The sequence below is a fragment of the Arachis ipaensis genome, chromosome B04 (assembly GCF_000816755.2).
Source record: "Arachis ipaensis cultivar K30076 chromosome B04, Araip1.1, whole genome shotgun sequence".
Taxonomy (NCBI): Eukaryota; Viridiplantae; Streptophyta; class Magnoliopsida; order Fabales; family Fabaceae; genus Arachis; species Arachis ipaensis.
This window is the reverse complement of record NC_029788.2, coordinates 124,852,416-124,868,528: the sequence shown is the minus strand read 5'-3', so window position 1 is coordinate 124,868,528 and position 16,113 is coordinate 124,852,416. Positions and strand designations below refer to the sequence as shown.

At 31.7% G+C, this 16,113-nt stretch overlaps 2 protein-coding genes across 2 annotated transcripts; one reads left to right on the top strand and one right to left on the bottom strand.

Annotated features, from left to right (window-relative positions):
* LOC107635230 (ELMO domain-containing protein A) lies at nucleotides 509-5,099 on the top strand (the record flags this gene model as incomplete). Its single annotated transcript, XM_016338636.2, is given in 9 exon segments — nucleotides 509-1,076; nucleotides 2,042-2,151; nucleotides 2,462-2,530; nucleotides 2,637-2,752; nucleotides 2,835-2,889; nucleotides 3,178-3,298; nucleotides 3,943-3,990; nucleotides 4,319-4,413; nucleotides 4,551-5,099. Coding segments are annotated over 9 exon segments (801 nt in total). The 3' UTR covers nucleotides 4,653-5,099.
* On the bottom strand, nucleotides 5,780-15,596 carry LOC107637204 (probable WRKY transcription factor 12). The gene is made up of 5 exons (XM_021122621.1): nucleotides 15,542-15,596; nucleotides 14,169-14,272; nucleotides 9,374-9,453; nucleotides 8,799-8,963; nucleotides 5,780-6,129 (listed from the first exon to the last, which is right to left on the bottom strand). The coding sequence occupies exons 1-5, from the start codon at nucleotides 15,594-15,596 to the stop codon at nucleotides 5,967-5,969; spliced, it is 567 nt and encodes a 188-aa protein (XP_020978280.1). The 3' UTR covers nucleotides 5,780-5,966.

Here is a 16,113-nt window from a genome sequence, read left to right as displayed (position 1 = left end):
TTGACACATTTTCAACGATGGTCTAACAATAACCAGAACATTGATTTTTCGAAATCTCAACGTGAGGTGCAAATTTATTAGTCCTATTCAATTATGCCGAACATTAGAGACATTATTAATGGGGTGCAATTACCGATTTAGAACAGAAAAGAAGGTTCGGACGGCAATTATCTTCTTTTTTTTATATAAATTGAATTGAATTAATGAGAATTTTAGCTTTGTTGGACTAATAGATATTAAAAAAAATGAATATTGTGATTTATAAATTATAATCGCGGCGCATATTATAGATGTGGAAGTTTTTTGTTTTTAAAAAAATGGAGAAAAGGAAAAAGAAGTGATAGATGTTAAAGAGGTGAGGGAAGCCACACTTAACAAAACGCCAACGAAGAAGGGTTTCTGAGAGCACCAGTCTCACGCACGACACAAGTCACAACTCATCTAACTAACAATGCGTTAAAACGTTTTTAGAGAGAGAAACTCAGATAACGCAAAACTTAACTGCTGCTTCTTCTCCTTCTTCTTCTCTCTCAGATCTGTTCCCATAAACCCTAATTTTCCCTATTTTTCTTTCCAAGATTCTCTCTTTCTTTCTCCTCTTTACGATCCTTCTATATTCCCTCTTTTCATCTCAACTTTATTTTGTCGTCCCTCCATTTTTAATCACTTTTTTTTTTTCTTTATCACTTTCCGTTTGTTTCCCGAGAAAATCACCTCTCTGACACCCTGCACCTTATCCTCTCCGACTTTCTCTCTGCTCTCCAATCCGTTTCTTGCTCCATTTCTCCCAGCATTTAGCTGATTGATGCAACTTTCCTGGTTGATTGGATTTTCCGGGAAAGTTGGTGATTTTCCGGGATAGTATTTTCCCCTCTCTTTTCCGGGAAACTAAGGAATTCTAGATTGCTGAACAACTCGATGATGATGATGATGATGTTGTAGTGGAGTGAATGAGACCAAACTTATAATAATAACAGCAGCAGTAGTACGAATGGACGATAGAGGTGGATCGTTCGTTGCTGTTAGGAGGATTTCGCAGGGTATTGATCGAAGCAACACGTGCCATTCAACCTCTGGTAAAAATGACTCTGAATTCTATCACCTAAAATTTTTCCCGTGATTTTCGCAGATATATCTCTATATTCTACTTTCGTAACGTTTGATTCCTTTTGTGTTTTTTCCTTCCTTTTTTTTCGCCTTTTATTATAGTGATGAATCTTTAAATCGAGATTGATCCCGGATTTTTTACTTGCGTGATGTTTGCGGATATTCAAAATTGCCTTGGTGGGTGCATTTATACATTTATTGCTTTCTTTTGATCGGTATTTTCCCCTTTTTTTTGGTTGTTGTTAGAGATCTCTATTCAGCTCAGTTTAATATGAAAGATGCTACTATTAGAGCCAAAAGAGCTTTTACTGTGCTTAATTCATGTATGAATGTTATGTGTAATACGGTTATCTCATAGATCTAGCATTCTTGAAGTGCCCCTCTTTTTATGTATGTTGGAAAATGAATGTTTCTGTCATCATTTTTCGTGTTGATGTGAAACTGCGCTTTACTAATTGAGTGTAGAAATTGTGGAAAACTCTAATTGAAGTTAGTTGTTATGGTTTGGTAAAGCCAGTGGTTGGAAGTATTGTTGAAACTAATGATTTATATTTGAAAATTGGACTTACTATTGATGAAATGAAATAATATGAAAGGGATCCGAGAAGACTCGAATTAAACAAAAGCTGTTATGCACTGAGGATATCTCGTCAGTAATTAAAATTCATGATTTCTGCCCTTCAGCTGTTTTATATATTTGTAAAGTATTGCTGAAACTATTGATTTATATTAAAAAATTGGAATTGCTATTTATGAAATCAAATAATACGAAAGGAATCAGAGAAGAATCAAATTGAACAAAAGCTGTTATGTACCGAGGATAACTAGTCAGTAATTAAAGTTCATGATTCCTGTCCTTCAGTTGTTTTATATATTTGCAGTGCAAAAATTTGAAGCTCAATCTTCATTTATGGGCAGTTTTATTTTGTTACAGCTGAGATTGTGACAGGATCAACAGCATGGCTTGGCAGAGGTCTGTCTTGTGTCTGTGCACAGAGGAGAGAGAGTGATGCTCGTCCCTCTTTTGATCTAACTCCAGTCCAGGTATTATTTTATTTCTAATTTATTCTTTTATTTAATTGATATATTACTTTATTAAGTAATGGTTGATGCTGTGTTTACTGAACATAGAATTTAGTACGGAACATGAGTTTTTGTTTCAGTAGACCTTTGGTTATGTCTGATTTATATCTTACTCTGAATTGTAATGCCATAAGTAATGGGGTTTTTGTATAAAGTTTTTCTCGGTTCGCGTTCTAAAGCTTTTGAGATAAAAATGACATGTGCATACTCTCCCTATTTTCCATTTACGTTTTGCTACAACAAATTCTCAATGCTGAATTTTGTTCATTAGGAGGAAAGCCTACAGAGGTTACAGAGTCGTATAGATGTCCCGTATGATAGTTCTATTCCTGAGCACCAGGTATTCCTTATATTAATAGTTTTCAGGTTATTGTAAGTATGTGACAATATCCATGTGGCTTATTTCCATAAGCAATGTAATTTATATTTGCTATTGATGATCTTAGGATGCTCTAAGGGCTTTATGGAATGCTGCATATCCTGAGGAAGAACTCCATGGCTTGATTTCTGAGCAGTGGAAGGAAATGGGCTGGCAAGGGAAGGATCCATCGACAGATTTTAGGTAAATATTAAACTGGTGGATTTCTTCTGGATGCTGTGACTTCTATAACTAGTTTATAATGCCTATTATTCCTATTTGACAGGGGTGGTGGTTTCATATCATTGGAGAATTTGCTGTTCTTTGCCAGGAATTTCCCGGTATGAGCTGTTTTTTTCTCTTTTCCTTTTTTTTAATCCTCCCACTCTTTTTGATGTAATAAATTATTTGGTGACTTAACGTAGACCAAAACCAATGTTTAGATTCAAAAGAAGTCCTTTTGTGGTTAACAAATCAATCATATTAATATATTTGATCCAACATAAAAGACTAATTTTGCTACTAATAACAAGAAAGGGACTTCTACATTTAATAGAGATTGTGTTGTCTGGCACTGCGTTCTTTCTCGTGAATTGGCCTGGCTAAGCATCAAATTTTGTATTTTGCAGAAATCGTTTCAAGATCTTTTGCGGAAGCAGGAAGGAGACCGATCAGTGTGGGAATACCCATTTGCTGTTGCTGGTGTTAACATCACATTTATGCTTATTCAGATGCTGGATCTTGAAGCAGGTTTGTTAGTTCTTCTGTTCTAAGTTAAATTTTCAGTCTCAAGCAGTTTGCATATATCTTGTCTAAACTGATGAATGGAGGATGCCTTTATATATGTGCAGATTTCGTAGAGCACTATGTAAAGGGTGTTATATGCTGATAGGGATATGCTTGTTTTAATTTACACTTTTCTTTTTACATACTTTTGTATGCCAAGTGGTAATTTACCATTAGTCATTATTTATTTACTGGATGATATATTCTAATTGTTAGGATTAGATTTGTATAGTGGCTTGTTTTCATTTCACAAAAATCCTGTTCCATTTTAGTTGAAATGATGGAAGATATTGGTCACATGAATCGAATGACATGGGCTAACCTCGTACAATTCACTTCTTACTTTTAGGCATGAAATAGTATTGTTGGGTCCTTGTTCTTAAAACAACATTTCTTTTTCCCTGGTACAAGCAATGTGGGCTCACTACTGTTATCCCAACATGCTGGCAACCTTCTAATGTTTTTACTATGTTTCTGGTTTGAGATGTAATATGTGACTGTGTCTTTCTAATACAGGCTTCTGCTTGTAGATTATGTTACTCGTTTCCATGTAATTTGTTCCATTTGATTGAGTTATCTGCTAATAATTTTCTTTGCCTTGACGACAGTCAAACCACGGACACTGGTGGGAGCAACATTTCTAAAATTTCTTGCAGGTAACCTTGATTTCCAATCCTGATAATCTATTAAGTTTATGAGAAATGCAATTTTCTATGAAAAGGGACTTGATGCTTGACAAAAAATTCTTTGGATGATTTCCTTCCATCTTAGTCACTTCCACCTTTTGCTCTCTCATAATTTAGTCTTCGCTATTTATTTCATATGTCTCCAAAATTCACAAAGTACTTTGTACAAAATTGCACTACTGTTAACTTGTGTCTTACCACAAATACTAGTATTCAGAAGATTATAGCTTTAAGTAGATTGTCCTCATTATATTTGTGTGAGTGTAACTAACTGAATTCAGTTATGCATGCATGACAGAAAATGAATCAGCTTTTGATCTTCTCTATTGTATAACATTCAAGCTGATGGATCATCAATGGCTTTCCATGCGCGCGTCATACATGGATTTTAATGTAAGTATTCCTTATCCTCATTTTGATTGATACCGATAGGACAGGATATGGCAGAACTGCAGAGGCAACCTTTAAATACATAAAAGGTATTCTTAAGATCACTATTTACTGATTTATGTATTACTTAATTATAACAGACAGTAATGAAAGCAACGCGCCGGCAGCTGGAGAAAGAGCTTCTGCTTGAAGACCTAACACGGCTAGAAGATGTACCCTCATACAAACTTCTTTCACGATAGTATCTGAAGACTACTAGCTTTAGCTAGAAGGTGTTTTTGTACTTGATGTGATGCACTTATGATATCCATACCTGCCGTTTCAGCCTTTAACCTTCTAACATTTGAGTAGGACTGAGACAAGCTTAAGAACGACAGCACGACGATCTAGAGGCACTGGTAAAACTTTAAATCTAGTCAGAAGGTGATATTCTTGGCTGACACACTGCCGGGGGAGTTTGAAATGTAGGTTTGCTTGGTACCAAAGAGATTAGATTGTAATGGATTGCGGTTTGTCTATATATTTCCTTGACGTCCATTATTGGGCAAATGCTGCTTGCAGTCTTGTATTAGGGGCTGGTGTACTTAAAGTTGGTTACATCTTGGTGGCCTTGTTTGTGAAAGAAATCCATATGCTGGTTATTTGTTTGAGTAATAGAATCAATATCCGAGTTGATTTTCTCTTTTAAAGTTTTTAACTAATCATTTTTGCTAGAAAATTTTCAAATAAATTTTGTGGAAGAAAATGCAGCTGCTCAACACATTCGGATCTCCATTTGAAATGGATACTGTAGACATGGAGGTTCTTATATAGGTACCTTATCTGCGGATTCCATAGTTTCCGAGGCTTATAATTATGGAATATCTTGAATTTGTTAAGCAAGTTAGGTTTTGCTAGATGACGATACATTGGAGGATGCGAATTTGAAAATTATCCTCTACTGCAAGCTTGAAACATTTTCCAATTCTATTTCCAACTTCAGGTTTTTGGTTCATCATATCCATATCAATTTCCATCTCTTGCATAAGCTAGTTCAGTGTAACACATCAAATTGAGTAATTTATTATAATTATTTCTTCATTATGAAATTCAAGCCATCATCTCAGTAGTTAGCAACTCAATTTGCTAGCTAATGCCTTCATTATTCTTGCTGCTTTTAATACTAAAGAAAAATGTACTACTTAGCTATATAAAAATAAATGGTCCATATAGCATTTTTAAACACCCTTTCATCATTTGTATTGTCCGATTTGGCAGATGATTTATTGGTATAAAAATAAATACCTGAATTCGAGATCCTACTAAAATTGGGAGTATTTTGGTAATTTATACCACCTTCACCTAGTACGACCCAAAAAAAAAATACAAATAGCAAAACTTTTATCATTCCATATTTGAAACAACCTAATGAAGAATGTAGTTCATATATGAATGCAGATTTAAGCATTAACAAATAACAATAAATACATAGAAATCTGTTTCTTAATCATAACAAAAGATTTGTGGACAAATTTTCTGTTTCCCATGTCTCTTCAATTATATGAAGGAAAATATTATTAAAAAGAAGTGAAACATTCATGGTCTGAAGAATTTGAGTCATCGGAAGGGATGTGATTGTGTCTACCTTCATAAGTGGTTATCACCATTCTACAATCTTCTGAGAGTCTTTCAACTCTCTTCTTCACCCTGCAGTTGCTATGTGTACACCTGTAATAACTCCTGCAATATAATATTATGTAATATACCAATTATATTTTTTAACAAATTAATCAGTGGTTTAGTGTGGGAGTAAAATAAATAATGTAGCTTAAAGAGAATCTAATAAGTTTCCTTGTATAAATTAATAAATTTATGATGGAACGACAAAATAGTTTCTGAGTGAATGAAATATTTACTTGTTCTTTCGTTTATTTAATTCCCTTGTAATTTGTAGTGAAATCTTTTTTATTATTAATTATAAATTAAGGTTTTGCTTAATGTACTTGTGAATAAAAAATAGTAGTTTTAATGGACCTGAACTATACGTAATTTTGAAATAATATCTTTTATTATTGACATGGTTAAAGATATACAATTTTTTCTTTTTACATCAAGAAAACATTATATCATCAAATAAAACTCGTGTTCTTCATTTTCAAAGTTCTATCTTATTGCCTTATTGGTTGTTAAACAATGTATGTTAGTACCATCCACCATAAAATTTGTAACCTTTTCTTCCCAGTTCATGAAGTTATTCTTTCAATAATTAAATTTTCCATTTTCTAATTTTCCTATAATTAGATTGCACTTCTAATAAGTTCTAACTACATTACCTACCTTTAAGTGCAATTTTGTAATGATGATATGAGATAGAAATATATATAATTGGGCTTTCTTAAGTTTTAGGACACACATTGAATACGATTTGGTGTTTGACCACTTTGTAAAACATTCAACAGTCCCTTCCCATGCACGTTACATGCATATATATACTTAACAATAATGTTATAATAATAATAATCCTTTCAAGATGAAGTGATAAATTCTGATAGATGTGTACCAACTTATATATTTCTCTACCCGTAAACTATTATGTCTCATTCAGTAGCTTTAAAGCTGCGTTTGTTTATAAAGATAGGACACTGATACAGAAATATTGAGATACAAAATCATGTTTAACATATAAGATATGAATAGAAATATTGTGTTTAAGAGACACTGAATTAGTATATTTTATGGCCAACTAACAAAAAAGACACAATAACACTAACAAGGGATATAGTACAACTTATTTTTTATTTTATCTTTTATTATTTTTGTTAATTTTTTATAATTATATATTTTTTCAAATTTTTTGAATAAATAAAAATGAGAATAAATTAGATTTTTATAATTTGTTTCATTTTATTACCAAACAAAATATAAGAACACTAAATTTTGTATCTATGTCTTTTATGTCTTATTCTCAGTGTCTTATCTTGTCCAAAATATATTCACAAATTAAAGTGGCCAATATCAAGATTCTCAAATCATAGATATCCACACATTATAAAAATACTTAATATTTAGCTGCTAGGTGATCTTATAGTTATATAAGATTTTTTATACAATGTTAATGTTAATGTATAGTAATTAAATTAATTAGAATTATGAAAAAAAAGTAAATATATAACAGATGTAGTTAATTAATAGTGCCAAGGTAATACCATTTATCTGGAAATTAACAGCGTCCAAAATTTGGCGGATTTAATTTCTAGGTCATGCATGCATCAAGTACTCAAAAGGCATGAAAAGCTAAAAGTTAAGACAAATTAGAACATTGAACACATGATAAATTACTTCTTCCATTTTAAAATAACTTTTTTAATACATTAAGAAACCATTGTACTTAGATATAAAATAACTTTATATGTGGAACTCCAGGCATGCACTCATTTTCATATATACGTTGGATGTTGGATATATGTTAGTCATAGAAATTAATACCATTGCAAATAAATTGGATGGTATTGGAATAAGGTATGGAATATTGGCGACCCTATACTGTACCTTATTTTCAAAACTCTAATAATTAGTATTCTGAGTGATAATATATTAATTCTTTTTTCCCTCTCTCCTTAATTATCAGTATATTATTTATATTATTTCACCTGAAACTAAGTCTAAGAGTGAAAATCCTCTGTCATAAATACTATTAATCCTATTAACATTCTTTGGAACAAAAAGTTTAGTCAGTATAAATTCATAATATACATTTTCAATTAGAATTTTCAAAACTAATATATCATACATGCATATATATAAATGTAATCATAAAAATTGAAATGAAAAACTAATATCAATTTTATGCATGCATTGATGGCTATTAATCTTGTGATGACTGTGACAATTTCATCATTGATTCACTGCCGACACAACAGTATACTTTTTTCAAAAAAACAAAGAAAAAAAAAAGACATTTTACCTTTGTTTCTCCGGGTATAATGCCATTGATGTTGCCAGTGTACTCAACAATATGCATTTTTCATCTGCATATATATTGATAGATTCTCCTATTCTCCAAAAGTGGAAAAATCCTAAGCCTCATGGATAACATTTTTTTTAACCCTTTTGTTTTCCCTTCTCCCCTACTCCCCTATATATGTTGAATGTCTTCTTCCATATGAATGTAACTATTTTAGGAGAATAATTATTTCTTTTAGTTTAGTTGATAGTTTAATTATGTGTTTCTTTATCAAAATTAAGAAGGTGCTATTTTAAAATTAATTTCACATGTATATGTATCAATAGTATATATGATGTTGTTAATACTTATTAGTAAAAAGTAACAATTCATTGTTTTTCGTTAAAATATATGGATTTATTAAGGTTAATAAGGTTATTGGATGATTAATTAATTAACTAATTACCTTGGATGAAGGCTATTCTTGACAACTTTTTGGCCATATTTCCTCCATTTATAACCATCATCAAGAACATCAACATCACTTCTTGTTTGGAAACAAAACCTTGGCTCTCTTAGTTTCCTTCTCATTTTCACCTTGTTCTTCTCTGTGGCTGCACTACTCTTCCACCTATCACACCACATACATTAACTTACATAAATTATTTATTATATTATATGGTTAATACTTAATAGTCTTAATTAGATAGAAATAGAGATTTATAATAATAGTAAAAAAGAGAGCATGTGGAGTAGTCAGTGATGCAACTGTGTAAAAAGTAGATTCAGCTATCAATGAGAATCAAGACTATTTTCGAGTCTATAAGTTCATAATTTCATATTTCATATTATTGCTCCGATCCTTCTTCAAAACCAAAGCACAAAAGAAGCTTATATTATGCACATAGTAGTTAGAAACCACACATTTTATGATCACAATAAGCCTAATCAGTATTTTCCTATTTTGGTATATAGTTATATTTATTGATTAATTACCACATGCACATGCACTCCAATATATAATAATAGAGAGAAGGATACCATGTAATATTATTGTTGCCTTCACTAGAATTTCCAGTGCAATTTTCATCATTCATAGCCTTTGGATCCAGAGTTCCCACCTAAAAATTTATCATAAAGAAAAAAAAAATTAAGAAGAAACAAGTTCATAGAAACATACCCTACAATTAAGAAGCCATAAGAGAGAGAAAGCAAAAATAAAATAAAACCAATAATTTCTAGCTAGGTATAGTTATATTAATTACCACATGCACATGCACTCCAATATATAATAATAGAGAGAAGGATACCATGTAATATTATTGTTGCCTTCACTAGAATTTCCAGTGCAATTTTCATCATTCATAGCCTTTGGATCCAGAGTTCCCGAGTTCCCACCTAAATGAGAGAAGTAAAGAATTCAAGCTGGCAAGTAGAAAAAGTTGTGGAGGAATAACACCAGACAACTTGTTATAAGAAAGATCTAAAACTTGTAGATTAGACAAGTTTTTAAATTGTGAGGGAATAGAACCATTAATCTGATTGAACCCTATGTACAACTCTTGCAACTGAGTTAAAGCTCCTATTTGAAAGGGGATTGAACCAGAAAAGGAGTTATTGGAAAGATATAGTGCGAATAAGCTTGTTAAATTCCCTATTTGTGCTGGTATAGAACCTCCAATTTGATTTGATTCAAGGTTGAGATATTTCAAATTCACCTTCCCAAGTTCTAGTGGTATGGAACCTTCAATTTGGTTTGAAGTGAGAGTGAGGTATTCCAATTCATCCAATAGACCCAAAGTAGAAGGAATGATGCCACTAAGAGAATTGAAAGAAACATTTAATTCCACAAGTTGAGTGAGGTTTGAAAGTGTTGAAGGTAACTCACTATGAAGATTATTATTGGATAGATCAAGACCAGCAAGCTTTGTAAGGGTACCAATTTCTTTTGGGATGCTTCCAGAAAGTCCCATTCCATGAAGATTCAAAGAGACCAAATTCGAAAAGGCGGTGAGATTCAAGTTCTGTAGAAGCAAAAATTTGGAATTAATATCCAATTCCCATCCATCAATCTCTGAAACACTTCCTGCTGTTTTACAGTAGATGCCAATCCAATAGCAATGATTTGAGTTTGAGAGATTGTGGTAATAACTCCACCAACCACTCTGTATTAAAGCCTGTCTCTCTGAATTATTGAAGGAAGACAAAGCCGGTGCCATAGCGGTTTTGTTGGGAGGGAGTATTACATAAGAGGTTGTGGTGGAAAACAGAAGCATCACTGCTATAATAAGCAAAGCAAAGTTACTACTACACTTTCTCAGCATTATATGTATTCTTTTGTTTTCAAATTAGAAGAAATCAAACAAGGCTTCAATGTGGAAAAATTAAGTGAGAGTGTGTATGTTTATATGTCATTGCCAATTTGCCAAGCATGCACAAACAAGGCTTCAATGTGGAAAATTATGCATTCACTTTCACTTTCAACTTTGGAAGCTTTGATCAGATCCAAAGAGATTACACTATATTCCATAAACAAGCTAGTGACAGTATTGGTTCTTGTGGAATCATAATGAACGCGTCAAACGGGCACTAGTTAGCTACTTGACTTTGTGGTTTGTGCACTATGCCCATATATATATATGGTGCAGGATCCTCTTCATTATTCATTTCAATGCATTATCCGTAAATAACAAAGTGTAATTAAAAAAATAGGGTCCACTCATAAATACAAAATAGATAGATTGATTGTGATTTAGCATCAAAGTTGAGATAAGCTTTTCTGCAGAATTGCTAAATAATTAATTAATTAACAACATTCTTCAACTATCATCTACCACCTCAAACTCTCACCTCTCCAGTTTATCTCTCAAGTTGAATGTCTAAAATTATAATTAATCAGATGAACTCCATTGTTTTATACTTTTTATAAGTATAATATAAGAGTTTAATTTCAACATACGTAAAGAACTTTACATTACAAGCTCGCTTTAAATGCTTTCACTTAAAATATGGTCTTTGATGGAGTTCATGGTGTAAGGGATATAAGTAAGTATAGTTAGTTGTGGAGTTAGTTAGGCTGTTACGCAGGGAATATAAAGTTAGTTATTCTGTTAAAGCCTTACCAACTATATGTATATACACTCATTTAATGTGGCAGTGTTGATTGGCCAATTCATTCTCTTCCCTCGTCAAAATATCTTCTCTTCTCTCTCACCTTCTCTTACTCAAACTCTCTCACCTCACTCAAAATAAATGTAGAGCCTAACCAAAGATCCCTGTATTTTCATGCTACATCAGTTTGGTATTGCACGAAAACCAATAATAGAATGATCAATGATGTACATACAATTTATATAGTGTTGTAATATAGGTAAGGAATGAAGCACAAGAATCTAGAATGAAATATCATGGAACTCATGTACATCTGTGTGTATATGATGTAGTATAATGGAAATTGAGTGTGGAAACTGTGTTTATGGTTGAGTATGGAAATATGAGTGTGATGAAGGAAGAATGGAAAATAGTTAATCAAATTAGGAGAAGTAGAAAAGGGAGACAATCAATTTTCCTACTCAGTCATATTTATACTATTCCCTGCTTGTAACTAACTCCATTTTAGTAACTGAGCTTAGTTTAAGTCCATTTATAACTGCTATATATGGCCTGAAATATAAGAATGCAACTCTCTTTCCATTCCTTTTTGAGACATCAATTAGAATTCCAGATGAAGAGACAAGAGAGAGTGATTTGGGAATAAAATGCTTGCCCTTCCTACCTCTATTATTACCATTTTCAACACTAAAAAATCGAACACCACTCCTAAACAATCAAAATATATTGTTCACAACTATTAAAGAATTAAACAAGAAGATCCAAAACTAGAAGAGTTGAAAAAGAAACAGAAAATGGAAATATGAAATGATATGTAAAAACTAAAAAACAAGTAACATGTACTTTGTTGGAATCAGGATAACATGACTCAAGCAAATTAAGAAGAGCCAAAATAACTAAGGCAGTTATCCAAATGAACACCAGTTGCAGCAATGCGAGGAACAAACTTTTTCCTGATTGAGCATAGCTCAAGCAATAGCCCATACTGAACTGAAAATAATAGTGTACATTTCTAAGCTATCAACAGTTGGACTGTGATTTCAGACAAAAGCAAAATCAGTGATGATTGTTTGAAATTAGAAAGTTCATGAGCCACTTGCTGCATTGATAGTCTTGACTTTGAATTAGAGTGCAAGCATGCCAATGCCAATGTTACCACCTGAACTATAACTTGAATGTCTTTTTGACATGATGGTAAATGGATGCGTGAGTCCAAGAGATCTTTTACTATTATGTTTTTGCTAGAAGATTCGAACAAAGACAAGATTAGATCTCCTGGGTGTCTTCCCATTAATGTTTCCAATGCCACCACTCCAAAACTGTGTACATCACATTTTTCTGTCAAGTCAACGTGTAGGCCAATTCTGTGCAATAGACCTTGAAAATTGTCAACAAATCTAATTTCTCAAATTTAATTATGCATTAATTAAAGTATCAAAACATTTTACAATTTTTTTTCTGTAAAGCAATAACTTCACCTGGTGCAAGATATCCATATGTTCCAACTTGCAAGGTTTGGTTTGAAGAATCAGGATCAATAAGTCTAGCTGTGCCAAAGTCTGAGACAACAACATGCAACTGAGTTCAACAAAATGTTGTTGCTTGTTACATCTCTAAATTATTAGCTGTTCCACTAACGATATTCACTTTTTGGCTCCAACTTAGCTCCTCAGCTTCATCATCCATTCTCAAGGCATAAAGTAAGCTTCCTCTTTCCGTGTATTCATAAATTAGGAACATACACGATTATGAAGACAAAATCCCTGAAGCTTGACAATGTTTCTATGGATGATTTGTGTTAACATCTTGACCTCATTGCGGAAACTCTTTTCAAAAGAAGGATTTTGAGACTCCAATTGATGAAGTTTCTTCAATGCAACAACTTTGCCACTTGGAAGTTGTGCTCTATACACACTGCCATATCCACCAGTTCCTATGCAGTATCTGATATCAAAGTCCTGTGTTGCTTCAATGATATCTTCAAAAGCAATTTTCCCATCATAGTTCCATATAAAAAACAAGTCTCCGTTTTTTGCCGTTCTTTTCTCGAGTTTCTTACTTTTGGTGCGTCTTGCGAAAAGCAATATTGCTAGAATTGTGAATATAAGAATGTTGCAGGTGACCGGGACAGCAATTATGATGAGGTGCTTAATTTTACTAGTTTGTGAGACAGAATGGCAAGATCTGAAGTCTGGTGTATTGCAACCAATTAAGGAATCTTCTTTAAAAGAACAATAGTCAGGTAACTCTGACTTCATGCCAACTTCTTGAGAAAAGTTAAAGGAATTGTATCAAAGGTTTATATGCCATATTGCAGCAAGTACCTTGTGCAATACACCTGTGAAGTTGTTATAACTAAGATCCAACGTATCTAATATAGAATTCTCTCCAACCATAACTGGGACCTCACGGTGAAGCAAATTATGACTAAGGTTGAGGTTAACAACACAACCAGCTTGGGAAGTAATGCTTCCATTCAACAAGTTGTAGCTTTTAAGTCTAGTATTACTAATGCTGAGGAACAAAAATCAATAGGAAATGGAAGAGGGGTAATGTTAGGGAGACAAAAAAAACAGCCAGAACTTGTCTTATTTAGCATTCATTAATTGTCGTAACAATTAATTAATGCTAAATAAGGCAACTTATAGCTGATTTTGATTGATTTTCTTTGGTTACCAAACATTTCCGTGTGTATATATATACTCTCAAAGAAATTAAATAATACCTGCTTGTGATGCCAATTTTTTGTTGTGGCGGTTGTGGTTGCAATTGTGGCGGGCGTAGTGGTGGTGGCAAGGATGGTGGCCTTATTATATATATATAATGATTCTTAATTGAACTTTGGAGTACTATATAATTGATCTTCTTCTTCTTCTTCCCTTTAATTAATTAATCTTATTGTAATTTTCATAAAGATAGTAGATAGCAACTACCACTTCCTCTTGAGATACATACCTAAACTTCTAGAGTATATAAAATTAATAAGGTACATGAGGCTTTGTAGTTTGGTCAATTGCTACTATAAGTTTGCCGGTTATGGTTTTCTTCTCAATTATTCCTCCTTGTTTTCTTTAGGGAAGTCTTTTCAGTCTTGGACTACTCTATCTCAAGGAATCTACATCAATGGGTGAAAGATATTAAAAGAAAAAAAAAATCTAGAGGGTTATCATTATTTTTAATTATTAGTTAGTTATCAATATTTAAAATTATGGAATAAAGTATATCGTTGGATTATTGACTACACTAAAAAAATTGAATTGATAGTTAAGTAACGACAAAAAATAATAAATTTTGATAATTTTCTAATTTTTTTTTATTAAAAGATGAATATAAAACAACACTTTTAATTTTATATATATACCCACACTTCTCTCTTTCTTTTAATTATGAAAATATTTTTTATTTTGATTTTTTACAGTATCTTTCAGTCTGGTAGAATAAGAATTAATCTATCGCAGTATGGAGCTTCATTTAAAGATTTATTGTTGGCTAATAAATTACTACATGCACAATGTGAGATTCGAACCCCCAACACTTATATAAACAGATTAATGAACTAATTATTATACCAATTCAACTTGATTAAGAAAATATCTTTTATAGAGATGATTCTTATCATAAATAGTCATAATTATAAATATAGCATTACTCTAAAATAATTAGCAAGACACAATATATATGTCACACCTGAAATATTTAATTATTTAATAATGTCAAAAGTTGCCTTGTATATATGACAGTGCTTTTAATTTTTGTTTAAGAAATTAATTCTTTTATTTGATTATTATTGTATAAAAATAATAGAGAAAATTAAAACTCAACAATTTGGTTTCTAATCAAGCTAAGAATTTTGGGAGACACATTTATATATATCTAGTATCTTTTAAAATATTTTTTATAGTCAGTAATGCAAATTAAATTTCTCCGTGCCACCACATATATTCATGAAACACGCATATCTATATATTGTAGATGATATTGATATTAATAATATTTGATAAAATAGTTTCAAAATGCAATGATTATCATAGAAATAATTTGATTAAGTGGATGTTGGCTCTTTGTGTAGATTGATGGTTTAGGGTATTTCTTTCACACCTAAAGTGAGAGAGACCTTCTCATATACTGACAAATAGTGTGGTGACAAAACCATTTCTTAGTTTCCTTCATTCAGACCTTAATGTTCTCCACTTGGTCACTATGCAAAATTATAATTAAACTGAATTATTGCTTAATAAACACACAGATCACATAATAACTATAGAAGGCCCCAACTCCCACGTTAACCCATCCCATAAAAATTAACCTAAAAACATGAATATCTGTAAGACATAAATATATACAAAGATTAAAAAAAAAATAATAAGTGATCATTTTTGTCAAAAATTTAAATCCATAAGAGAAGATATATAAATTTTTTTCTTTTGAGATTAATAAAGATCAAACCCTAAACTTATAAATCATAGAAGGATAAAGTATATTTTTTATTTTGAAAATTTGTTAAAAATTTTAAAAATATTTTTAAATTCTATTTTATTTTAATTTTGTCCTAAAAATTTTTAATTTGTATCAAATATACCTTTGATGGGTAATTTTTAAAAAAATTTAGGATCAATTCAGCAATAATTTTATAAGAACAACTTTTAACACAATACAAATAACTCAGACAT

What these genes read in the sequence shown, in the direction of transcription:
- LOC107637204 (XM_021122621.1), bottom strand. Translation starts at nt 15,596, where the DNA reads ATGGTTTTGTCACCACACTATTTGTCAGTATATGAGAAGGTCTCTCTC. An exon ending in GAAGGTCTCTCTCACTTTAG is followed by an intron (nt 14,273 to 15,541) that starts GTGTGAAAGAAA and finishes AGTTCAATTAAG; the next exon opens with AATCATTATATATATATAAT. An exon ending in GGCAACAATAATATTACATG is followed by an intron (nt 8,964 to 9,373) that starts GTATCCTTCTCT and finishes GTGGTGTGATAG; the next exon opens with GTGGAAGAGTAGTGCAGCCA.